Source organism: Amia ocellicauda, chromosome 13, assembly GCF_036373705.1.
Source record: "Amia ocellicauda isolate fAmiCal2 chromosome 13, fAmiCal2.hap1, whole genome shotgun sequence".
Taxonomy (NCBI): Eukaryota; Metazoa; Chordata; class Actinopteri; order Amiiformes; family Amiidae; genus Amia; species Amia ocellicauda.
In genome coordinates, this window is record NC_089862.1 from 15,950,437 (window position 1) to 15,977,837 (window position 27,401).

General features: G+C 35.0%; 1 protein-coding gene across 1 annotated transcript in view; it reads right to left on the bottom strand.

The window, feature by feature from the left end:
- rbpjb (recombination signal binding protein for immunoglobulin kappa J region b) overlaps positions 1 to 27,401 on the bottom strand; it is a 66,172-nt gene that overhangs the window by 22,537 nt on the left and 16,234 nt on the right. The window contains exon 2 of the mRNA XM_066719989.1: positions 2,501 to 2,539. Within this exon, the coding sequence (XP_066576086.1) occupies positions 2,501 to 2,539 (39 nt within the window). The remainder of the gene's footprint in view (positions 1 to 2,500; positions 2,540 to 27,401) is intronic.

The following is a 27,401-nucleotide window of genomic DNA, read 5'->3' on the forward strand; positions in this document are numbered from 1 at the left end:
AAGCTCCTTGGTCTTCATGGTAATATCTTTGCTTTGAATGCACTACCCAACTGTGGGACAGAGACAGATTAATTTATCTGAAATCATGTGAACCACTTTTATTACACACACATAGACTCTACATTAACATATTGTGTGAATATTGTCTGAAGGCAATTGGTTGCATCTGAGCTTATTTAGGAAATAATCTAAAGAAATCACCCAAGAAATGTAAATTCATTTTTTTTTTTTAACTCTATTTAGCCTGCAGCATTTCAGACTGTAGTATAAAAAAAATTGATAAACTGGATATTCATTTTAATGATTTAAATTGAGGCCTACTATCATTTTTGCTTTAAAGTGAGAATAACATTTGCCCAGTTTAAATATATTAATTTGAAAGATTTACTTTATCCAAACCTGCATGGTAATAGTGATTTTAAATATGCTAAAATGAAATAAATATTTTGTCAAATTAAACTGCATTTATTTAAATTACATATGTGTGCATTATAATTATTTTGTTAATGTTAAAACCATATTCTTTACTTTCTGATAGTTTCAGCAAGAGATATGACATGACTAATCAGGAAGGGGCCGAAAAGTATACATCACCTAATTAATAATTTAGCTTACCTCCTAAGACACAGTGTTGACAAGGAGACAAGTAGAAAGTACACCAGTATAATGCTTTCCCAGAAAGACTGACATAAGATTGCAGAACTTAACGATTATATCATATATAAAACCAACTGTTGCAGAGCAATTTAACCAAACAAGACCAGACAGCACGGCATAGTCTCTAAGCATCTGGAGATCATTAAAGACTAAGAAAAGCAGTCTTGGTACTGTGACCAGGACAAACTCCAGACATTTCCGTTGCAAATGATGCAGTGATCTTCATGAAGTTAGTCAGTGACAATTTTGTTAATTTACTTTGGAAAGAGGGAAAATATGGTAAACAGGTCAATAATTTCCTTAGACCTCTAGAGAGAGAGAAAGTTTCTTCAGGAGAGATCACACTACAACTTAAGTGTTGTATGCATGCCTTAGATATTCCAGTAGTCAACTCATATACAAGCCACTACAACAAGGAAAGCATCATTAGAGCTCAGCCATAGTTTTCTAGATTTTGCATTGCCTTCAAGTCTTGTAATGGCTTTGAACACAGATAATCAAACATTTTGTATTCATACACTGCAGAAATACATTATGTATTTTTATATAAATCTACTGACATTTATACACAGTGGATATATAATTTCCCATTTGTACCAATAGAATGGTATAAAAATAAGTGTTTTTAATTATACCCATTGACTTCCCTATGGACACTTAGATGTTTATAACTCTACATAACAATGACCTGAAACATTGCTAACTATAATGTTTAATGAGTACATGCATACATTTGCTTATATTATGCCAGAATTTAAATTTACTACAAAAACCTCCCTCCATTATACATGTATAAATATGTTTTGTAATGTAGGTCACAGCAGTCTGGCTTTGAAGAATTTTAAATCTGGCTGCTAAAATATCATTTAATTAAAGCCAGAAGCATAATTTATATAGTCAGAAACGTAACCATGACCTTTCGAGTTCCAGTAGTGAAGGAGAGAGAAAAGGGGAAAAAAAAATTCTCATGCACTGAAAACTATCCAGACCCAAAAGCGTGACATTGAAGACATATGCATCCTATTTAGAATTGTAAAGATCAGTGGCAATTTGTTCCATAAAATCAAAGTTTGTCTCATTATCTTTATTTGTGTTAAAACATTTAACATGGACACCAGTTGTGTTCCTGCTATCAAGGAGCATACTGTACACATAGTCCTTTCATTAACTATACCTAAAATCAATTAACTTCTCTAGCTCTCTCCTGCTTACCCATCATTATTAACTAAAATGCCCTAAATTACTGTACTTTTTCTCAGTAGTATTCTAAGAGCTTTCACTTAAACATGCCTCTTTTAAAAACAGGTTTACCAAACCCTCAAGAACTACATTTCAACATCTGTCTGGTCAGCCCTCCCACTAGGAACACCATTGCATAGGCTGTTCCCTGACGGAGAGGTGTTGGCCAACTCCAGGTCTTCCAAAAGACCATAGGGCAGCACTGGGGGGTGATTCAGTTTGTAACTAGGCCAATGTAGGTTGCCCTGGATGAATTGTCCATGACTCTCTCACTGAACCCCAAACAAGCTAGACAGTCTGCTAAACATTTGATAGAAACCAAGGTTTCTGCGGCCACTTGGGCTCCACCAGGAGAATGTGACCTCTCTCTATTGCTCAACAAAACCTTCCAGAAGCATTGCCGGGTCCCAGGTAATAAAACATATTGTACATCAGATTCGTACCAAGCAAATATTCCTCCTAGATCACATAACTATGAGGCTTTACAAATGTTACAATTTTGCCTTCTGATTCCACCTAATTCTGCTTTATATTCCTCTCTTCTTACAAAAAAGAGAGATACTATTAATAATTGATGAGATTTCTAGAAATCCCAAATCCTTACCTTGTTAGGCGTTGTGGCTGAGGTCGCTCCCCAAACTTCCTATAAATTTAAAAGAAAAAAAAACACGTGTTATTACTGGATTTTGTCAAATGAATGCTTCAGGCTTAGAGCTGGCAATAAGATAAAAGGACCAAGGAGATGTAATGAATCAGACAGCAGAGACTTTGGCATATTAGTATGTTTGACAGTAGATAGTGTTGTTATGATACCAGAATTCTGACTTGATACCGATACCAGGTTTAGCAACATAATACTCGATACCACAACAATAGCACCACAAAAAAAAAAAAAAAAAAAAAAGGTATCGGCCAAACACTGAACAATATGCTGATAAGCGAGCCGTAGGTTTAGTTGGGGGAGGACAGGGGGACGCGCCCACCCCCAATGTTGTGAGAATGTTACATTGTCCGCCCCAATAATGCATGCCTGGCTCCATATAGGGCTATATGGACTTTTACTATACCTTCATATCGGTATTTAAAGTTTTCTATGCTAAATTGAATAATTTACTAATTACCGTGTCATTCAGTCATAGCATTCAGCTACCAAAAACTTGATTGGGTTCGTGTATCCCACAATTTGCTGCGCCGGCTGCTTGAGACTGCGCTGTCTGACCTGAGACACATCTGATCAAATAAACGCCAATAGTGTTCGTGTAACATACATTTCCGCAGATCTGCAATATATCCAATGGGATCGGTGCAAAATGTACCAAATGTGCAAATCTGCGCTACAAGAACGCGACCAGCTTTCTTCACAAACCCTGCAGAATTCGATGTAATTGGATGACTTAATTTATTATTTTAATTCATTTCATTGTGTAATGAAAGTTGACAAATTGCCTCTGCTAACAAGGGGGCAGCAGTAGTTTCCATACAGCTTAACACGTCCCTCTTGATTTCTGCATGATCTTTTGTCTCCCAGCCACACCTCACCTCCCACAGCATCTTCTCAGAGCTGTGCTGGGCTGTGCGATTCTGCGCAGATTTCTGTGGGTGGGGCATAGTGGCGTCAAGCAGAAACGCTCAAAGAATGGGCACCTCTGAATCTCTGTGCAGAGCTGCGCTTCTCAGCACGACCCTTGTTCTGGAATGAATGCTGCCTCAGCCAAATATCAAAAATAAATTCCATGTGTATTGCGTGTTGACATAAACAAACAAACGTGATCAATGCACAATGAACGAAGACGAGATGGAGGAGAGCAGTGTGGGTGAAACTTCACAGCAAAGTGACCCAAGTGAATCTGTCCTGAAGAAAGGTGCGTCATTGATAGTGTGGACATGATTTGGTTTCTAGACAACTGACACAGAACAGAGAAACGTAATTCAATGTCAGTTGTGTCCTATTATTTTTGCTTTACGAACAGTATTAATAATTAATAAATACCATCATAACGTCAAAAATGTGAAAAATACCGTGATACTGTACTTTGGCCATATCACCTAGCCCTAGCTCCATAGGTGTAGGAGACACATTCCCCCCTAAATCTGAAATCAAACCAATGCCACTGACTGGGTAGCTAAACCTAACTATAAAAATACAACACCACAATTATAACAATATAATATTTCTCTCATAAGCAGGTAAATTGATTTAAAAAGAAACAGCAGCATTGTATTTTTCAAGGAATTACACATTATAATAATTTAATATGAAATACAACCTTCAACATGTCTGTACCCCGGACAAAAAGAAATACTTTTTAGCTTACTTCCTAAGACACACAAGCTGAAGCATTTCTGAAAACTGTCAGTCCTTCAGCCCCCTGACCAATCCAAATTACATTTTGGAAATTCTTTGTAGTGGACAGATTGTTTTGTTACATTTTATTGGGTATAAACAAAGACCTAATTTCAGAAGCTCAGTTTTTATATCTGTGTGTGTTTTGTGTCTTTGTTTTGCTTTGTGCAAGTGCTGAATTACACTCTGCCCCTGCAGAGGTATCTGTGTATCTTTGGTCATGTTTGCGTAGCACAGATTTCTGCAGTTCTGTGCATATCTGCACTGCTCTACCAAATGGGATCGATGCGATTTGTACAGATCTGTACAGATCTGTACAAAACTACCGACATCTGCGCCACACGAACATGACCCCTCTCTTGCTTGCACTTGTTTTACCGGTATGTTTGAGCTTTTTCAGACTGGCAAAGCATTAGTCCATCGTTGAACCATCGTAGTACTGTTATTGTCAAAACATGTCCGTTTGTATTTTTTACAGTGATCATTTAAATACATATAAGCATAGTTATTATTATATTCAAATTTACACTTATGCTTGTAGATATATTGTACACTGAATGTCTGCAATATTAATAATAGTACGAAGAGGAAAAACTGAAAAAAAAAAAAAAAAAAACATACTCACTGATTCAGAGTCTTACTACACTTACTTGATTCTAGGGCTGTGCTGGTAAACGGTATACCACCTCATTGCAGTGTCACACCCTCACCGTGGTGAAAAATAATGTATCGTCCACACCAGCTTTTTTTTTTTTTTCTTCTTTTTAGTTGTTTTCTTGGTTATCAATAAAAAGGGCTGAGATTAAAGTGTTGATCAGACTACAACTGCAGTGGGTAACTGTAAGGTTTAATTAAAGGCTGTTTTGGAATCATAGGACATTAAGAAGTAGTCAATCTAAATTTAAACTAGTAGTGATCAGGTTTTATGTGGCTACTGAACTGAATACTTACTGTATGTTATTTATGATTTATTAATAGTCTATTGAGGTTTTATTTATGTAATTTGTGTGTGAATACATACTGAATTTGTTATTTATGATTTATTATAGCCCTATATGTTTTTAGCATTGCTTACCTAGTGATTTCCAAAAGAAAACTTGGTGATGACAATCTTTTGTCAGTGACCTTATCGTTTGTGATTACAAACTTGTGATGAAAAGAGCATAACAAATTGGCAGATACCTTAGGCTCCATTTATACATTGTTTTTAAAATGAATAGTGAAACAAATTAATTTACATATAGTTCTTTAAAATATGTATTTGAATCTAAAAAGTCTACTTCAAATGCTGCTTTTAAAGTGTGGATTTTAACTCAAAACACTTAAGAAAACAATTGGCAATGTAATTTGCACATAGTTCTTTTAAATCTTTATTTTATTCTGTTTGTGCTGTGTATTGATTAATATTACATTTATTTTGTATTTGTGTAGTAAATAGTTCTTCTGTTAGACTGAACAATAAAACAAGAGTCCTACTTCAGAACAGCGGAACAAAGCCACGCCCCTGCATGCCCCGCCCCCCATGGTAATACTGATCACCGTGGTGAATTCTTCAACAGTATATCGGTACCAAACATCTGTCACCAGCACAGCCCTACTTGATTCTCCAATCTTTACAATGTGAGGCATTTGACAGAAGGTAACAAAAATTCTAGTATCGAAGCGTTTATAGTATCGAATAAGGATTTTAGGTATAGCGCAGTATTAAATTTGTATAATTTATTGAAAAACATGTTCAAAAGAGCATATTTGTCTAATAAGAAAAGAAATAAGAATCAGATATGCAAAGCATACATATTGTAGCATCAGAGAGGTATAGAGATTTCAAATAAAGGCTGCTCAAGAAAGATGAAGTTACATTATATTATTACATTTTAATATGCAAGACCAGCAATGATTTGCAAAGACAAATACAAAAAAAAATGTAATCTACATCTTATAACCCAAAATAGAAGTTTTCAGCCCGAAGATAATTAAATATGTACGGCTGGAGATTGTCTGGAAGATTTAAAGAAAATCTATTTAGTTCCCAAAGTAAGAAGGTAAATCTATAATTATTCTGGACTGTTTCAAGCAGCTGAAACACAAGCCAGCTTCACATCACAGAAAGGTATATAGAATGAAGCCTGATGGTTCACGTCATTGAGCTATATAGTCTACTTCTTTCAACTGGATATGGGTCAAGATAAAGTTTCACAAATGACTGTGATACCACACGTGTGCTGCCAACATTGATTGGATTTTTTGTTGGTTCTACTATAAATATACTGTAGCACATAAAGAAAAACTAGAAGCATTTTATCCTATAATTGTGCTATGTTTTTCATATGAGCATATGGGTTTCCCACACATTTAATCACAAGCTTTAATCATCAGCGACAATTCATCATGGACAGAATATGATTGAATAAATTGTGATCAACAAGTTTTGTTATAAATCACTACCTATAGTCACAATTTATCATAAGCTGTGCTAAAAATAATAACAGATAAAGTACTATTCAATTCAGTAGCTATATAAATAAAACCCACTCACTTACTGTCTCATTGAATTTAGATGGAATACTTCTTAATGCCCTCCAATGATTACAGCATGCACTGAAAATGCTCACTATATGAGCACTTTTGGGGTTATTTTAAACCCCACAGGTAAAAAAAAATTCAAATCTGAAACCCTTTTTATCAATCTTTCTGAAATTTTAGGACCTTGTCAAGCAACTAGTTACCAACAAAAAACAAAACAAAACACCATTTGCTATGATTTTTGTGTAAATGTGGAGAACAAAAAATGCTTTGGGCTATCATAAAGGTTTTTGCATATGAAAGATTCTCATCTTGGTTTAGGACACTTGGTATATACTACATGGCCAAAAAGTATGTGGACACCCCTTCTAATTAAAGGATTCAGCTATTTCAGCAACAACAATTGCTGACAGGTGTATAAAATCAAGCACATAGTCATGCAATCTCCTTAGACAAACACTGCCGGTAGAATGGGCCATACTTAAGAGCTCAATGACTTTCAACATGGCACCATCATAGATAGGATATGACCTTTCCAATTTTCTGCCCTGTTAGAGCTGCCCCGGTCAACTGTTAGTGCTCTTATTGTGCAGTGGAAACATCTAGGACCAACAACAGTTCAGCCGGGAAGTTGTAGGCTACACAAGTTCACAGAATGGGATGTCCGAGTTTTGAAGTGCGCATTGTTGCAACAATCACTACTAAGTACCAAACTGCCTCTGTAAGCAACGTCAGCATATGAACTGTTCATTGAGAGCTCCATTAAATGGTTTTCCATAGCCTAGTAGCAGCACACAAGCCTAAGATCACCATGCGCAATGTCAAGCATCAGCTGGAGTGATGTAAAGCTCACCGCCATTGGACCCTGTAGTACTGGAAACACATTCTCTGCAGTGATTCACCATCTGGCAGTCTGATGGATGAATCTGGGTGTGGCGAATGTCAGGAGAATACTGGTCTGGGTCTGTTTTTCATGGTTCGGGCTAGGCCCCTAGTTCCACTGAAGGTACATCTTAACACTACAGCATACAATGGCATTCTAGACAAATTTGGGGAAGTTTGGGGAAGCCCTTTCTTGTTTCAGCATTACAATGCCCCCGTGCAGATAGCGAGGTCCATACAGAAATGGTTTGTTGAGATTGGTGTGGAAGAACATGAATAGCCTGCACAAAGCCCTAACCTCAGCCCCATCAAACACCTTTGGGATGAATTGAAACACAGACGGCAAGGCAGGCCTGATCGCCCAACATCAGTGCCCAACCTCACTAATGCTCTTGTGGCTGAATGGAAGCAAAACCCTGCAGCAATGTTCCAACATCTAGTGGAAAGCCTTCCCAGAAGAGGGGAGGCTGTTATAGCAGCAAAAGGGGGACAAACTCTATATTAATGTCCGTGATTTTGGAATGAGATGTTCAAAATATGGGTACAACTGTACACCTGCAGAATGGAGGCCAGTGGATTAAATAGAATACAAAGCTGCAATCGGTCTTCTGCTACTTGCAGGCATGAGCAAAAGCAACCATGAGTCCATCAACACCCTGTGGTCTGAGACAGATGAGAGGGTTCAACACTATGCCATGGCTGTCAACAGCATGACACAAGTAGTGTGCTTTACCCGTGTTTACATCAGAAAAATGTTCATGACAAGTTTAAATGGAAGGAAAAAAAAGTCCAAAACATACAAAAACTTTAAAACAACAAATTTGGCTATGAATGTGTGAAAATGTTCAAATATATGTTTATTGTGTGGAATTCAAATGATTTACTTGTGTTACAAAAGGTTTAAAAAAGAAAGTGTTACTATTTGAAAGAAAGGGTCATTTTTATATAATTTCTTATTGGGGTGAAAAAATACCCCCTTTGGCGCTTTTAAGGGGCGAAATATGTTGGTGCCTTTAAGGTTAAAGGAGTCAAATGGGGGATGTTTTGAACATTTTACTGTTTCTAAGACCGATGCAACTAAATTAAACTAACTTTTTAGTATTGTGCACATTGATTAGTATTGTAGACAGTTATGACAGCGATTTGGAAGAGGGGGAGGCAGAAATATATCGCAAGAATGTAAATGCGAGGGGGTGAAGGTACAGATTAAGTCGTATCTAGTTTATTTCATCTGGTCAATTTAAAAGTCAGAATCCCCTTTTCAACACATATTACATAATTGATACAAAAGAAATCTGCTAAGATTAAGAAAATCACAGAAGTGATAGTCCGAGATGTATTTAACACGGCAAACCCGACCGGACGATTTCTGAGCAGAGGAGAAATAACACATCTGCACCGAGTCTGATACATGCGTTTACAATCAATGCAAAGTAAGCAATGTACATTTTTTATTATTATTAGCCTACATATTACTGGTAGTAATAACAACAATAATAATCTGTAGATTTGAAGATGCTTTTATATTTATTCAACACACAGCACAGTCCGACTGACCGATTCGTTTTGTTTTTGTTGTTTTGCCGTGTAATTCTGACGAGTTTCTAGACAGGTGCACTCCTTGTAAAACTGATATCTCTTGAACATCTGTGTTTTTCTGGTATTTTAAAAAGAACATTCTGGGGACTATATATGATTTTTGTAAGTGTTTATGAGCTGGGTTCATTTTGAGAATAAAAATGGTGTCTGTATAATTTAGGTTTCTTTGCTAATGCACATTTCTATATTGATTACAAAAAAATATTGAATTATAGAAAGAGTGAAAATCGTCAGTCTTACGTTTCTCGTGATATATAGGTTTCATATGATCCTTATATAATGTAAAATTAAGTAATTTGCGGTGCTATACTAAGCTCTGTGATTTGTGCGAGAGCGCTCTAGACCTGGCGCGAATGATCGCTGTGAGTAGTCTGAGGGTTAAGCCCATGAATCCTCAGTTTCCGCAGATTCTGTGCAGAATGAATAAAGCCTGCTTTTCGCACCCCATGTAAGGGTGTGAAGCTTAATGTTACAGTTTGAAAAGATTATTCTACATTGTAATGACTGGTGTTTTGCCGAAACAGATGGCACTTTTTGTATTTGGGGAAAAAAAAACAAAAAAAAAAACTTGAGTAAGATACCTTTTTAAGATACAAAATGAGAATAACATATTTCACTATTCTATTATTATTAGTAGTATTATTATCATTATTATTATTATTAAGGAGCAATATGTTAATGCTATCATTTCTCTGAACAAAATGATTAACTGGGTTGCCACAGGGTAAACAATCCCATGCTCCTGTAGGTTTCCCCTCTCGGTTTCACTATTCATCAGTGATGAAATTACACATCTTAAAACTTTAAAGCAGGACTCCTACAGCTTTTTGAGAGCTGCCATTTTTGTTGAGGGTTAAGATTTAAGTGTTAAATGTTGCTAATAGGAATATCAGGGATAGTTTACTTATACACTTCTAACAACCCATGAGAAACCACAATAGTTGTCCTTTAAGCCACTAGAAACCTCAAATGATTCTATGCATTTACTAAATACTACAAGTGAAGAGAGCTTACCTTTTCTTCATGTATGCTTTAGAAGGAGTACTAGATACTGATAATAAACATACTGAATTGCATTATTATTTAACATATATTAAATCAACCTGCCGAATTGCATGATGGAATTCCAGCAAATATAACAAAGCAAGGAGATTGAATTATACAATACCTAAATTAGCTTTTAGGTAGTTAGGCTTGGAAAACAGAAACATTTGAGATTGCTTGGTCTCTGGAGATTTATTTTCTCCTATAACAGTCTGTCATTCAATAGGAATTTTTGCTTCTCTCCTCCATGCCTAATTGAATTAATCACAATCTTGTATTGTTGTTGTAATCTGTGAAGCTCTCTGTGGCAATTTTGAGATGGGCACTATACCAAATAAAATTTGATTGATTGGTTTGTAGAATAAAAAATATGAACCAATATACCTCACATTTAGGACACCAAGATCAATAACCTGTCCTTCAACCCATGAGCACTTTTTTGGATATGATAATGACATTTATTTTTATTCAACATGTAAATCGCTGATTATGTAAAAGACAATGGGTGTCACAGGTATTAACCAATGAGTACAAAACCAAAAGCATTTTTCCATTTAAACTATAATATATACACACTGTAATGCATTTATACTATACTAAGTATTTAAACAAATAATGTATTCTCTTCTTGCATAGAAATGAAATAGTAGGCTACACATTTCAAATCAAATGCTAAATTAAGAAAAATATAAATTCAAAAAAGTTTGCAATACAAATACAAAAATACTTCAAAGAATTGCTTACTCATCAAATAACTTACTGATCAGCACGAAACATGGCGAAATACATCATGCTTTTCTCTCAATATTCCTATTCTTCCGACATTAAGCCTAAAAAACACAAATGAATACACATGTGGCCAGCATGCCTTCCGGTATCACAAGGCACAACTCATTCATTTTTGCTTCTGCTTGAATTTCCTGATGCTAACACATTTTTTCTCACTTTAAAAATAAGTGTTTCAGCTTTATTGCTCAAGTGGTTTAAGTCCTGGGCATGTGGGGGCTTTTTTGTTTGTTTATTCCAAATATTTGATGTCGCTACTGTACACAAATTTGATAAAAGCAGGTATGTTGGTAGGTAAAGTGCCATTATTCAAAAAGAGGACTGTACAATACCTCAAGTAGGGCTGGGCGATATGACTTAAAAATTATATCTCGGTATTTTTATAAGTTTAGCGATACACAATATAGATCTCGATATTTCTTGTTTTTATCAAATCAAGCTACAAAATAAGAACAAAGCCATTCAAACTACAAGTATTTTGTTAATCATTAAATATGCAAAACTAACAAATACCACATGCAGGCTGTCATGGTAAATATATGCAGAATGCAACAAATTACGCTAGTATTGTGATTACTATGTGTGTTATGTTGTTATGGTATATATATATCATACATATACACAGTATGATTTACTATCACATAACAATAACACAAGTAATAGTAATCACGCAACACATGCGCTGTAAAATGGTATAGCACATTTCTTGCCGCATCCGACACGTGTGGAAGAACCGGGAAGAACACAAAGCGTCCTAATGACCACAAATATTGCCGTAAAGAGTGGGATTTGCGATATACACGATAGAGCATAATATGAAACGATAGACGTTTTTCTATCGTCATATCGCACAGCCCTAACCTTAAGTAAAAAAAAAATTATATATATATATATATATATATATATATATATATATATATATATATATATATATATATATATATACACACACACACACACACATATATATACATATATATATATACATATACACACACACACAGCGATCAGCCGTAACAGCCCGCAAAAACAGCCGCAAAATCAGCCCTGAGCCGTCGAGGCATGGACTCCACTAGACCTCTGAAGGTGTGCTGTGGTATGTGGCACCAAGACGTTAGCAGCAGATCCTTTAAGTCCTGTAAGTTGCGAGGTGGGACCTCCATGGATCAGACTTGTTTGTCCAGCACATCCCACAGATGCTTGATTGGATTGTGATCTGGGGAATTTGGAGGCCAAGTCAACACCTTGAACTCGTGATTCATCAGACCAGGCCACCTTCTTCCATTGCTCCGTGGTGCAGTTCTGATGCTCACGTGCCCATTGTAGTCGCTTTCGGCAGTGGACAGGGGTCAGCATGGGCACCCCGACTGGTCTGCGGCTACGCAGCCCCATACGCAACAAACTGCGATGCACTGTGTGTTCTGACACCTTTCTATCAGAACCAGCATTCACTTTTTCAGCAATTTGAGCTACAGTAGCTCGACTGTTGGATCGGACCACACGGGCCAGCCTTCGCTCCCCACGTGCATCAATGAGCCTTGGCCACCCATGACCCTGTGGCCGGTTCACCGCTTTTCCTTCCTTGGACCACTTTTGATAGGTACTGACCACTGCAGACCGGGAACACCCCACAAGAGCTGCAGTTTTGGAGATGCTCTGACCCAGTCGTCTAGCCATCAAAATTTGGCCCTTGTCAAAGTCGCTCAGATCCTTACGCTTGCCCATTTTTCCTGCTTCTAACACATCAAATTTGAGGACAAAATGTTCACTTGCTGCCTAATATATCCCACCCACTGACAGGTGCCATGATAACGAGATTATCAGTGTTATTCACTTCACCTGTCAGTGGTCATAATGCTATGGCAGATCGGTGTATATGTATGTATGTGTATGTGTGTATATATATATATATATATATATATATATATATATATATATATATATATATAATAAATGAATTATCACTATCCAGCTTGCTGGTAATCACTTTAGGACTGACAAACTAAATATGTGTTGTCTTTAGGATAATGAAAACCAACTGATGCCTGGTTTCTATTATTCAACAGTTATCATGTCAGCAACAGTACTTAAAAATAAGTATTCAAGCAAGACAAAGAAGACAATATTGATTGTTTTTACTTCAAATGGTTTCAGGTAATTTGTTTAAATGTTTTAGACAGCTATTTAATTTGTAAATATATAATGGCTAGAAAGCTTAATTTATTCCTGATGATGTAAAATAATTGATCTTTGTGGTCTAAGAGGACGTATTATTTTTAAAACAATGCTAATTTACAGGATGAAAGGTTTTATTCCATGTGCGTTGCTTACATTCAGAATATTACTTAAAAGTTGAAAGTGTTTAGTAATGCAAACATTATATTTCTGACGAACTCATTAAATCTTAATTTATGGGTAAAAGTTCAATGCAGTTTTATATCTACAACTCAGTGTATGCATAATATACTTCAGCAAGTAGACTATATGTTACAAATACTTTCTGCCAATGCTGACACCTAGTGGTAATATTCAGTGGATAGATTTTGAAGCATTAATGGATTGTGTGGCCAAAAAACTTATGACTAAATCTGGAACAAAAACAAATACAAATGATGATCTGGCAATAGTGCTAAACATAGGAACACAGGTTATTTTAATGTCATCAGTGGGTCTTGTGTTGACTGGTGTTGAAATTCCTCCTAAATAACACTTTGTAAAAGCAGCTGAACAAGTTTAAGATTGCTTTGCCAATAGTACTTGAACTGAGGCCAGATAGAGAAATCTAAATTCAGTGTCACAGCACAGACATCTAATTTCACTTTTAGGCTGTATAATAACTGTTAAATTAAAACATTTAAAATAATAATAATCTTGAAATTAAACATTCCAAGTCCTGTTTATTGTTCCTTCAGCTTAAGTAGGCTACTTAACAAAGCACTAATCCTCTTCAGTTATACATATGCATTCAAGAATAGCATACAAGTAATACACAAGAAATATTAAATAAATGGCCAAAACTGTCTGAGATGCATTACATATTAAGAGCTACAAAGGTTTAATGACATTTGAAGTATTAAAAAAAAAAAAAGTGACCCTCAGAGTTCAAAATTGTTTTATGACATGTAAGTTTAAATCAATTATACATTAACATTGTTGCTCATTTTTAAATGTAGAAATATTTGTAAGTGGGGCTGGAACTTAAGGATTTTTGGCACTAGCCAACTGGCTATTATTATTATTATTTATTTCTTAGCAGGGCGACTTGATTTAATAACTCTCATGTTGATTTTGCTGCCAGATGCAGCGCGAGGACAGATGTGGAGAGCTTACAGTAGATTGATCACATAATTTAATGTTTTTATTGAGAAAATGCTGCTTGCCAGGTGGGCTAGTAATTCATATGTGTCACTCGCCCTGCCTTCCAATTACTCATCAGAGGCAAGCAGGCGACCTTAATTTTCAGCCCTGTTTGGAAGTATCTTATACTCCAGTGCATTTTATTGTATGCAAAATTATGTAAATGTGCAGATCCTGGGCTGAAATAACATTTATCTAATTAATTAACCTTTTTAGCATATAGGGGTAGTTGATTTATTGGATTACTTCGTATCATGGCTTTTAGGAGTGAAACATTTGTGCCAATATAACCAATTAAATGAAATTTAAAATGAATACCACAGTGTGTAACTACCAAACATCACAACTAGATTAAAACATATGTTCAACTTTATTTTGCCTGTATCCCATTCCTCAGTTGTTTGGAACTAAGACTCCACCAGCAGTAATGTTAACTATAATCTGTTAGTTGTAAACATTTATTTTGTGGAAGTGCTGCTGCCATAGGAAAACACAAAAAAATAGCTCAAGATGGTAAACTCCAATGTCAACTTCATGCCAAAACCATCTATAATTTGCAGCTTTCACAGGTCTTCGTGTAACATGCCATTGGCTTTGAAACCATTCTTTCAATAGCAGAGAAAGGTGTGAAATGCTATACTATCAGGTAAAACAACCGGCTCAACTCATGAACCCATTACAAATCGAGGCCTAGAGCACTCAAACTAAATCATTTGGGTTCACAACCTTACTCACAAAATAAAACTGCAATTTTGGGCACTTTCAACAGAAATGTTGCACAACATACGCATATTGACATTTCACTTTTAGTGTTAGTACTAGGGGTGCAATAAAGGAAAAGGAAGTTCTGTTGAATAATATTTTTATCTGTTTTTCTCAGTATTATCCCTTTTACTTCCTTCCCTCCCCTCCAACACCCACAGTATCCCGTGGCCAAGATGACTGAATAACGCAGAAACTAATTCTTGACCTCAGGGTATAGGGTACTGCAGGTTATTGGTAACTAAACGTGTATCTCCATTGAACAGGCCATGCAAATTTTGGAATACAAGAAGCTCAATACATTAAGTACATTGGAATACATTACAAGTCAAGAATGTAACACACTGAAGTGATATGTTCATAGCATAATGACAAAAACACATTTCATTTCAGTAACACAATAAGTAGTAGATAATTAATTACATGGTATGTGCTCAGAACTGGTGGAAGTCAGGTTGAAATGGCTTATACGTAGATAGTGATGTTCACCAAAACAATTTCTCATGCTTCAATTTTAAAAACATAGATTTGAAATAGGCCTGTAATGGCTGAAGACATTGGGATCCAACACAAAGGGGAGGTTTTATTAGTACACCAACAAAAGAACAAAGAGCAACAGCAGATGAAAAGAAGCTAGTGTTCATACTTAAGCACCCATAATTCAGAATATGTATTTGAACAATTTATTTGGAAGTGGGTATTTGGTTGGTTTAATCTGCATCTGTGAAATTGGTAGTGTTCCTCTGGGAGCAGGTGGGCTGAAATTCAGGCAGAATTAGGGGATATTCTATTAAAAATAAATATTTAAAAAATGTACAGAAAGTATTAAGGCAAGATGAACAACCAAAAAAAAAAAAAGATTCATTAAAGTTAGAAGCTTCATTAGTCATTTCCTGCTCCACAATCTTAACTCAAAAAAATAATTTGAAATAATTATAATCTGTTAATGATTCATAGCAAATAAGGAAAGTATCTGTAAGGCCCTGTTAGTTTAAAGAAAAGAGGACGATTTATTTCTGCAGGTGAGTAATCGTAAATACAACAAAATAAATCAATCAATTAAACGAATGAAGAGGATAAAAAAAATAATAATTGAGAAACACTTCCCGCTTGTGTCCTTCAGTGTTATTTGGTTACTTATTATCTTGTATACTCTGGGGCTGATGAGACTGTTGTATGTGTTGTGTTGTAACATTTTAACATTTAAATACAGATTTCATATTTGCCTGGGTGAATTAAGAATTCCTTATGCTGATCATGCAAGAGATACTTCCTATATTTTTGTATATTATCTATACACATGCAATTCTGAACTGTAAAGGTACAGTATTTTGAAAAAGTTTGTCAAAATAGATACAGAAAAGAACAGTCATTCTATATAGGCCTATGTTTCTGACAGTTTCCTGTGTCTTTATAATGAAGTATGTGTTTTTTATGTTAGGTTCACTGGAAGGCAATAACCAAACCAACAACAGTAATCATTATTGTAGGTTATGCTTATGATATTATTAAACAACACTATCTACTCTGGTATCTGTTGAAATACAATTTTAAAGTTACTTTTAATTAACAACTATTGAGATGCATTTAATATAGGAAAGGTTTATATCTTAACTTCCCCTTTAAATCAAGATGATAATCCTACAGTAAAGTGAGACGCTTATAAAAATAAACAGCTAACCACTGACTGGGTTCTTAGAATCTACAGATAAACCACTTCAATGGGGAAATGTCAACCCTACTGCTTCAACACCTAATACCATAGATACACTTCTATTTAAAAAAACCCAGTCCAGATCATGATCAACGATTTTTAACAGGACTTGGTTAAAAAAACAATAGCAAGTAGCCTAAACAAATAGGCTAACACTTCTTAAAGAAACTTGAAGGCTTAAATTTAAGGTATTTTAGGTATTTCCTTGCCCCAGAAAGATAATTCTGAAGGCACCTCCTGCACTGAAATTGTCTTTGGAGGTCATATTATTGTCATATTATTGTTATTATTATTGTTATAGAATAAGAATAAATAAGAACAGCAATATGTATTTAACCCAAGAAACTATGTAATAAAATAGTAAAGAAATACAGCTTGCAAATTTTCTTTTATAAATATTTCATCCCATGTATTTTTGGGTTTTAACTATGTTTCTTAAACAATCCTATATATAAAATTTTAATAAATGGATTCCACTGATTCAAAAGAATGAGGCTGAAGCTCTATGAAATGTTCTTAATTGTTTACAATAATTGAACTAGTGTTGCAATTTCTTTTTCTGAAATCTCTCTATAATCCTGACTTTTTAAAACCTGATTTTTCTCTATGTCATGCAGTCAATTTAAATAAACATTTAAATTAATTAAAAAGGCAGAAAATTTGTAACATGAAATATATAATACATTAAATACTATATTTTTTAGTGTATAGACATGAATAAACAAGACAAATGTGATAAATCTGCTACTGAGCAAGTAGAGCAGCTAGACCTTGTCTGGACTTCAGCAATCCATAGCTTGTGCAGAAGTAGCACAACAGCTTTCTTCCACTTACTGTAATCCATCTCCAATCACACACTGTTAGCAAGAAACTAAAAGTGTAAAGAGCTTCTGCAACACTTTTCCTTCTAATGCTGCTAGCTAAAGAAAATTTCCTACCACTAATATTACATTTCTTACTCACTCTAAAGCACAAATCAAACACCCACTGATTTGTAAATTAAAATAATTTTTACTTGGAAGTGGCAAAAATTATATCAAGGGATATGATTGCAGACTATTTCAAATAGTCTTAATTGTAATTTAAAATTAACTAACCTGAGGATCCTGAGTGGTTTGTTTAAGTTCAAGGACCTACACCATGGATATCACTGGTATCAATCTACCTTTTGCAGTGCCTGGGAATCTCCAGGAGCTGGGGAACTGAGCCCTGCTGAACCTGGGGGTCTCGCTAACAGCTAGATATGTCTGTCCGCCAATGGATTGGAGAGCACTATTGCTTGAGTAAAAGACTAATGGTTTGAAACTACACAGGAATATTGAAGATGCATATTTCCCAGGATACCCATTAGCCATTTCTGTCACTCCATGGAGGTGTAGTGGTGGTAGTGCCAGCTCTGCTATTATATCTGTATTTGCTGTAAATGCAACTTTATGTAAATACCATGTGGCCAAAAAGAAAGAGATGTCCCTTTTACACAGACTCACCTTTGGGATACCATAAGATGTTTATAAATCCATAAACATAGTCAGTTGATCCACAGACTGATATTTAGGAACTGCTCTTATGCATAGGCTAAGGGCTCGTTCACACTAGAGGTTTGTTTCTTATTCAGTACAGTTCGGTTCATTTGGGGAAGAGTGAACAACACATTTCCATTGGCAAACGAACCAAAATGAAACTGGGACCAATGAAAGAGGTGGTCTCATTCCGTCTGACAAAAGGACTCCGTTCGCTTCGCTTGAAAAACTTGAATGTGACCACAGGAGGGTCTCGGTTCTTTGCAATCAAAAATCAAACTACATGTTATTTCCACACGCATGAAATATGGAGTTTTGACTGTACAGCAGTACCAGTGAGTTAAGATAACGTGCATTTATATGTAGGCTATTTGTTCATTTACTTAATTACGTAATGGTAACATCAGCAATCTTAACACAATTCGATATTGTGGTATATTTATGAAGGGTGTTACACCAAGGTATTTCTGTATTTTTTTCTAAATGGAATAAAATACAAGTAACATTAAAATGAATAAAGTTTACAATTTGATCTAAAGATGCCACGTGGGAGCGAGTCACTTTTCATTCATTTCATTCATTGCAGCTTATTTATACTTTTGTTTGTGAGAAAATAAGTGTCAGAAATAACAAATTGCTGTAAAAAAAACAACAACAAAAAAAAAGTGATGAATACACCCCATTATGTTTAATGTATTATGTAAAGGATCACTGTATTTTTAAAGGTATGGCAGTCACTGTAAAATAGTCATAGATGGATATTTATGGCAAAACAATCACCATTCGGCCGTGCAAGGCTGATCATAATATTCACAAGTATAGTAGCCTATTGTTGTATTCAGTAACTGCATAAAGGAATTTTAAATGGATGGTTGGATGTGGTCACTATTCAGACTGTTATCACAGATTCTGAAACTGAATTTCTTTGCTGGTCAGATCTGCGCAGAATGATGGCATTTCTGCACAACTTAACACATCCAGAAAGGCCTATTATTTGGTTGGTCAAATGTGTTTGGACTACTGTATGCATTCACTGTGTTACCTTCATATATTTGTTATTGTACGCGTTATGCTGCCTTCTTATATGCACTAATCATGTAAAATGGAAACATCCAGTGTTTTTAGCAATATAAAATAAACCAAGCTCACTTGATGATTGCAATGTGAACAGAAGCGATTTGAGTCCTGAGAGAACGCGAATGTGAACCATGAAAATGAACCTTTTGTTTCCAAATGAACTGAGCACGTTCGTACACAAGGTAAGTGTGAACAGTGAGCAGACTGATACATTGTTTCAAAGTAAACTAACCAAACCGAGTTTAATTGAAACAAACCCAGTGTGAATAGGGGGTAAGTCCAAGGTATGCCAGATATAGTAAAAGGGGATTGGGATGTACCGTTGCTTAGGGATGAAACATCATCTGTACTGATCTCCAACCCAAATTGGAAGCCGTTTTAACTGCAAAAGAATCTATGTAACTAAAACCTCTCTATTTTAGTGCTACTACAGATAAACACAATCATTTCTGATACAGAGAATACTTATTGTATGATAATCACACAGATCACAGGGCAGAATTGTGTAATCTCATCATGTCAAGCCTGACTAGAATTTCATGAAGTACCATGAAAGAAATGTCATCCACATAGCACATTTGGATACACTAGGCAGACTACATACAAAGTGGTAAACTCTGCAAACTGTATTTAAACCTTTCAAGACCTCCCAATTTACTGTTGAAGCACAGAATTATGTTGGGGTATTCAAATAGTGACAAAGAACAGAGACTATGAATTACTACATACTATCAAAATAACATATTAAAGATGCATCAAGAGATCAGTCCACGAATCCTTAAAAAATAGGCTTTGCATATAGATTACCTCAAACAAATGTGATTTAGTTTGCCAGATCAAAGACCACATAGAACGGTCTTAATGCATGTTATCCCCGATCTATTCCAAGTATTACATCTGAATGCAACCACTACAATACTGAGAAAGGAAAAAAAAAAAAAAAAAAACATTTGAGAAGATTTTACTGGTGATGCACAACAAAGTGTAATGAAACGGTTTACAATCCCAGAATTTACATCATATCTCTACTATCTAAATAACCTATCCAACTCACATACATCAAAGGCTAAAACTGTCCTAGCAATGTCACATTGTTGAACTAACTTCTGATTTAGGGTGTGGTCATTAAGTAAACCCTTATGATTATCATGTCACTGTTCATTTTGTGAACAAAGGGATCATCTTCAAATTAGTTCCTTGCAGGTATAAGAAATATGATCAGATTGCCAAATTGCTAAGCAGTTTAGATTAATAAACATATAAATGATTAAAATATCAACAGTGAACGACAGATTAAACAGTAATAAACAGAGACTCTGTCTAATTTAAGTACATGTGGGCTTCCCCCTTTTTCTGCAGTGAAACATTTGTTTTAATGCTTGACTTGTGGAAATTAATGTATCCATAGCAAACTGTAGACAGCAGTGACTCAAACAGGAAGTTGTGATCACATACATTTCCAGCCTTAGATTACATGAAATGTACCATCTTTCTCAGAAAAAAATAAAAATGGCAAACAAATAAAAATTACAAAGCAAGGGGGGTTCCTTCATTTACTCTGCAAACCTCTAAAATGGTTGTGCAGTTTAGATAAAAAGTTGCCCTAAATGCCTGCGGTGTAGAACTCCCTGCGAGAAACATTATGGCATTCCTACCTCTGAACTTGGACATACTGAAACAAACGTTAACCACAAACTAACAATTGAAACTAACGTTCACAAGACACTTAATAGCTTAGTTGAAATATAATGGAGAAAACACCACATCACAACCATTTTATAGCTGTCAGGAAGGGGATGAGGTCATTTGAATTCTGCCCTGATAGAGCCCTCTGCACCAAAATACATTTGTTGTTGTATTTAATTGAAGGAGCTCACTTTGTTTTTGTTTTTTTAAATTAATGTACACATCAATTAAGAATGGTGCAAATGCCAAGTAGAGTTAAATTTCACTTCTTCAGATTCAAGCTGCTTGAAGCTTTGTGACCCATTAGTGCCAAAAGAAAAACTGGCACTTAAATGTGTGAGATCATGCATTACCAACTGCATTAAAATTGTTTATTTATGAGTGTTTATCATTTTTCTTTTAGTACACAGTCACCATCTTTCATCCATAACAAAATGCTGTCGCTGTTGACAATAAGTTAAAGTCCTGTTTATGTTCTGAAAAGTTCCATTCAGCTCTGATTGAAGGTTTAATTTCTTTAGTCGTGATTTTATAGACAGCTAAGGCATACAGCATCAGCCACCGATTTAGACTTAAAAATGATATTATCCGGTTCCATTTACATAGAAATCTACAACATCTGACTGAAGGTCCCAGTGGTATGTACTTAAAGCAATAACTGAACTATCCTTTTGTAACTACTACATATGTTTGTATAAACTGCACTTCCATATTCCATACATGGTTGGTCCACTTCTACCTTAGTACAAATGTTTTGCCATTACAACAAAAAAGATCTTAATTGGCATGTTCAGAAAGTCTTTAACAGAAAGTAAATTAACAGAATGTTCAACACCTTTGTGGTTTTGGTAAGGTAGAAAGGCAACACTTTATTGATGTCAAAATATCAACATTTTAATATCACACAGGAATTAGAACTGACAGACATACATTTAATCCTGCAAGATTAAACTGTCACTTCTGCCACTGCAATTGCCTTTACACTTGAGCTCCTCCCACCAGATTCTAGTGACTGTTGCTATGTGCAACAAACAAACTGGAAAACAAATTCTTCTTGACATTTCTTGACCTGATGTCAATTTTGTAAAAAATGATGTAATCTGCACAATATTAACAATAATAAAAAAGTATGTAGAATTTATTCAAGAATAATGTACATCGAGAATATAAAACAAATAGTATCTTATAATATATAATACTAATTTGTAATTGGGAAGTTTGCCATCCAGAGAAATAAAGACATGATCACATGGTTGTTAAATGAACTAATATGCTTTTTTTAAGCAACTGTTTTTCCCCTAACAAAGTTTCAGGAATTTAAGTAGGCTACTGCTAGTTTTACAGATGTTAAAATACACGTTTAAATAATTTTGGCTGTGCAGTAAAACATACTGCAGGCATACAAATGCTCAGTTATATATATATATATATATATATATATAAATAAATATTTGTTTACTTTGCTTTGTTTTTTAAGTTAATTATACCACTATGGATGGGGATCTGGGACTTGACTTCAAATTTTGCTGCTTTCTTCTTGTTTTTGCTCAGTTACTGCATTGGGTTTGTTTCTACAATATAAAGTAAATTCACTGCATAACAGATAAAAACATGCACACAATTATGTGAATGATATAAGCATTAAGTGATAAACTTTTCAATTACATCAGCTTATGAAAGTGGCAGCACTTTATTACAATTTCACTATTGAAGCACCAAGTAACCATCAGTCATTATAAAGAAAACGGCACACAAAGTTAGCAGAAGTATTCATGTCAGTATCATATAAACATGGGTGGATCAAATAAACTGCGGGGAAAAAAAAGTCAGTTTGTGACCTTTGGGTGAGGGTTTGTTTTTGTGTGCAAAAAACAAACAAAAAGAAAAGCACAAAAAAAAAAACCTTCCCGATTTCTTAGAAACTAAGTCTACATGAAAATCGTGGTTTCCAACATTGAATAGTTAGCCTTCAACAAAAAACTCTCTTTCGTGAGTATACCAGATCAACATTGTTAGACAGTATAGTGCAACATTTTGCAAAAATATTAACTTATGTTTAAGTTTTTGACTATCTTTCTGACTGTATAATAAATTTGACTTATGCATTATTTAATGAATATCTTTGCTAATATTTAGGGCTGTCCCGAAGGGTAAATGTTTACTTTCGAAGGTTCTGAACACATTTACCGAATGAAGGTTCAAAGCTTCTTTGGTGCTAATTTACATAACTTATTGATGTCACATTAGCTACTAGTGTACAGATTTTTTTTTTTATATTTATTTACACAGGTAATCCATTTAACAAACTAAAACATCCCCTTGTAGTTTAAAATAAAATCTCTAACAGTAATCATACTTTTATGGTTTATATTGATTTTACTTGCATGAAACATGTTACCCTTCAAGTAAAAGCACCTTACTCATAATAAACTGTATGCAGTGACATATGTATGTTAACTTTTATTTTGTATTTTATTCAGTAAGGGAAAAGTGTCGGAAATAGCGAATCATTGTAAAACTATGATGGGATATACCCTTGATAAATATATTTCAGTGTTCAGTGTACGGAACAGTAACTGGTTTGTACCATTTGGGTTAACTATAATAAAAAGTCTCCCATCTACAGTTCAGAGTTTGCCACAGGCATGCTGGCAGGATAGTGCTCTTTCAGAAGAAACAGGGCAATCAAGGTGCTTTTTATTATGGTTTTGAACTTTTAAATCCAACAATTTTTATTTAAGTAATGGGCAGTGTACAAATCAAATGTTTTAATTTAGATAGTGGGACATCTGAAGTGTAGTTTAGTATTGTAACGCTTGCAGGGATTTCCAAGGAGTCAACCCAACTCATCACTGCGGGTGCAACAACAAATCGTCGTATTACTGCAGCGCACACAAGACTCAGGGACTAAACACACACTCACACACTGAGTCGTTCTCACACGCCACCCTTCACCTTTTATCCACTCTCCCTACGCTCCTCCCTACGCTCTTCCCCACTGCACCGCCTTTACCCCATTAACCCTCTATCTGGTGTGGTGGCATGCTACAGTATTCAAACACTGTCAATTTGTATCAACAAGAGAAAAACAATGTGATGTGATTGTCATGTGACAAACCTTCAAAGGTTTGTAAAAACCTTCGAAGGTCTGGAGACCGAATTAACCTTTGAACATTTGAACCATTGGAGACAGCCCTAGTTATATTTAAATCACACTCTAGTTATGTGTGATGCAGAATGAATACATGTATACCAGTGGTGAAATACAAATGGGGGAAAACTGTAATATTTGAAACCATGTTCTTTTGTAAGTTTGATTTCCAAACCTTGCAGTATTGCAAGTACTTGATGAGTAATGTCAACTGTTAATTGTAATTTTAAGCATTAATTGTATAGTGCAAACCTCAATGTAGCTTTTATTGGTAGGTGATGCCATAAAATAGATACAAAAATACTGTAATTAATTAATTTAAAACAAATTACCAAATAAATCATAATAATTAAAACATAACATTTGTAATTATCTAAAGCCAATATCAATATACTCCAATATGAAGGTTTAAGAAACAGAACTCTGCTAATACTATTATTGCCAGAATGCAGATTCCCCTTGGAAGGATGAATCCCAGAAGTGCAACATCTGCACAGCATGGCACCGGCATGGGATGGGTTCTTTCAGGACAATGAGCCACACTTGGCCTTTGCAGAGTTGCAGTGCCAGCCTCCTTGACATTCTGTGCTTTAATGACAGAGGAAAAGCCAAATAAATTGTACTTTCTGACCACTTCCAACATCAAGCAGAGCTGCTGCTGTTCCATATGTAGCTTTTGGAGAGACATTTTAAGGTTGGATACAAGCCTAGAAAATTACACAAAATGAGCATGGTCCCCTTGGACACAAGCTTTCAACAGAAAAACATACTTAAGTGCATTGCCCTGACATCCCAGCTAACACAAACACAAGGGGGAGAAAGAAAAGCAACCAAAATATGAATATGGCGTGGTTGGTAACAAATCTATTTTCTTCAGGACCATTAAAAGCATGCGATTTTACAATAAAAATGAATGTGAGTGAAACCGAGTGAATGATTTAAGCAAACTACAACCAGAAATACATGAGAAAAGACATTATGGAAAGTATCTAATAGATAGATACAAAAAATAAAGATGGAAACGGTGAGATTAAGATGCTGTTCTCTGGAGAGCACATGAAAACAAAGTCATGTCAACAAGTGAGACAGCTGCAGCACATAGAACAATGAGGAGTGAGGAATAAGGAAGAAGAAAAAGATAATGAAGATAGTGCTGTCACATGGTACAGTAGCTCAAATGAGCGCTGGTGCAGAAAAGAATGTTTGAATTAAAGGTAAGGCCAGCCCCCTAAAAAATTAAATGTTGTGCAGTGTATCACTTATGAAACCTTTTACTATAAGAAATATAGTACAAAAAACAAATAATTGTTGCATTTTGACTAGGCTACTTGAGTAAAAGTTTTTGCCTTCTCTTAATAGCCCATTACAGTTAAGATGAATACCAAATTGAAGAAGAGTAATACCCTTTTTAATATGAATCTGTCAAGATATGTAGTGTTTAACTGCATTTGAATTGTATCCATTAATATATTTCATATATTTAATATAAATCACTGTACCATTGTAAATAGCACTTTATCATTCAATAACTGCTTCTGATTTAGTAGGAGACTGTGCTCTGCTTTGCTTTGAGATTTATGTTACACAAATATAAACACAGTGTATCTACCTGCTTTTAAAAACATTACAGAAACAGTAGGTAATCTTGCACCTTTTCCATGTCCATGTTCACTGCCTACATTTGGATTAATGCTAATTCTATATTCCGTAGGTGTTACTCATTAAATAATTGTATTTGTTCTACAATTACAACAAGAATTGTGGCCATAAACCATAATACACCAATTGAATATTTACTCTTTAGACTCAAGTCAACACAAGCTTTTGAAAAAAATTGAATGGTCACAATGATTATAATTGTTTGACTTGTTCCCTGTTTAGGTCAACCAAAACGCATCAATCGACTCATTAATATTATAAGGTAGTGTAGGCTACCTTTCTTTCCCTTGAAAGAATAGACGGTTTCAGTATCATAAATTGTCAGGGATGCTTTGTATTATTCAAGCCCAGTTTGACCACAACTTCCCATTCAACTTGAATTTCTGAGAAAAAAAAAATAATAATAATAATAATTATTGTTCTTTTGTCATTCCGTGTCTGGTTAATATAATTTACGTCAAAACATCCATGACCTGAGAAATTGTGATTCAGATTGCAGATTCACTCAGATGTGAATACAACAGACATGTGTAGGCCTGGTACCAAAGTATACAAAGCCAGGCACAAGACTGCTAAAAGAATCCCTCTTATCAATTTCTCTAATCCTTATGCCTAAATTGCAGCAATAGGAGAAGATGATATATTTTCATATGTAGAGAAAAAAACTGAATTTGAGAAATTGGCTGATAATTTAAAGGACTGTTTTTGAAGCTATAATCATCTCGGTTTCTGGTACAGAAGAAGAAATGGGCTAAAATATCAAAAGTAATTTAAATGAAGTATCTTTCACTTTCCAGCAAGACGAAAAAATAACTAACAATGTACAGGGTTTGTACCAATCTACAGGTTAAGCATCAGTTCCAATTTCAATATCTACATTTTGAATCATAAACAAATTCAGCAGAAAATGATTCAACATTTTTAAATAAACTATTTTTAAAAACAAAACGGCACAATGAGCTGACAATGCAAAATTATTTTTTCTAAACCAATGACAATGAGACAAAGATGCAGTCTTGTATGCACTTCAGTAATAAACCGCTGCAGTACCCATGTTTTGTTTAAGATATTTAAGTAAATTATGTAAGCAGCATTCATTACAACTACCTCATATCTATTGGGCTGAGAAGTTATTCAGTGTGCATCTAAAGGAGTATAAATGTAATATAAATTGTATTTGGGGGGGAAATAGAAGCCCTAAACCTTATTAAACAAAAGGATTTATGTGCTTCTATTTTTTTTTCTGATCATAAAAAACAGGTGCACATCTTCAAAAATAACTCTTACCACAGAAACTGAAGTTGTATCTCTACTTATGGAACTTGTGCTGGTTTTCATAGTTTCAAAAAAAAAAAAAAAAACCTTTTTCAATGTCATACCAAGTTAGCAAACGTCTACCAA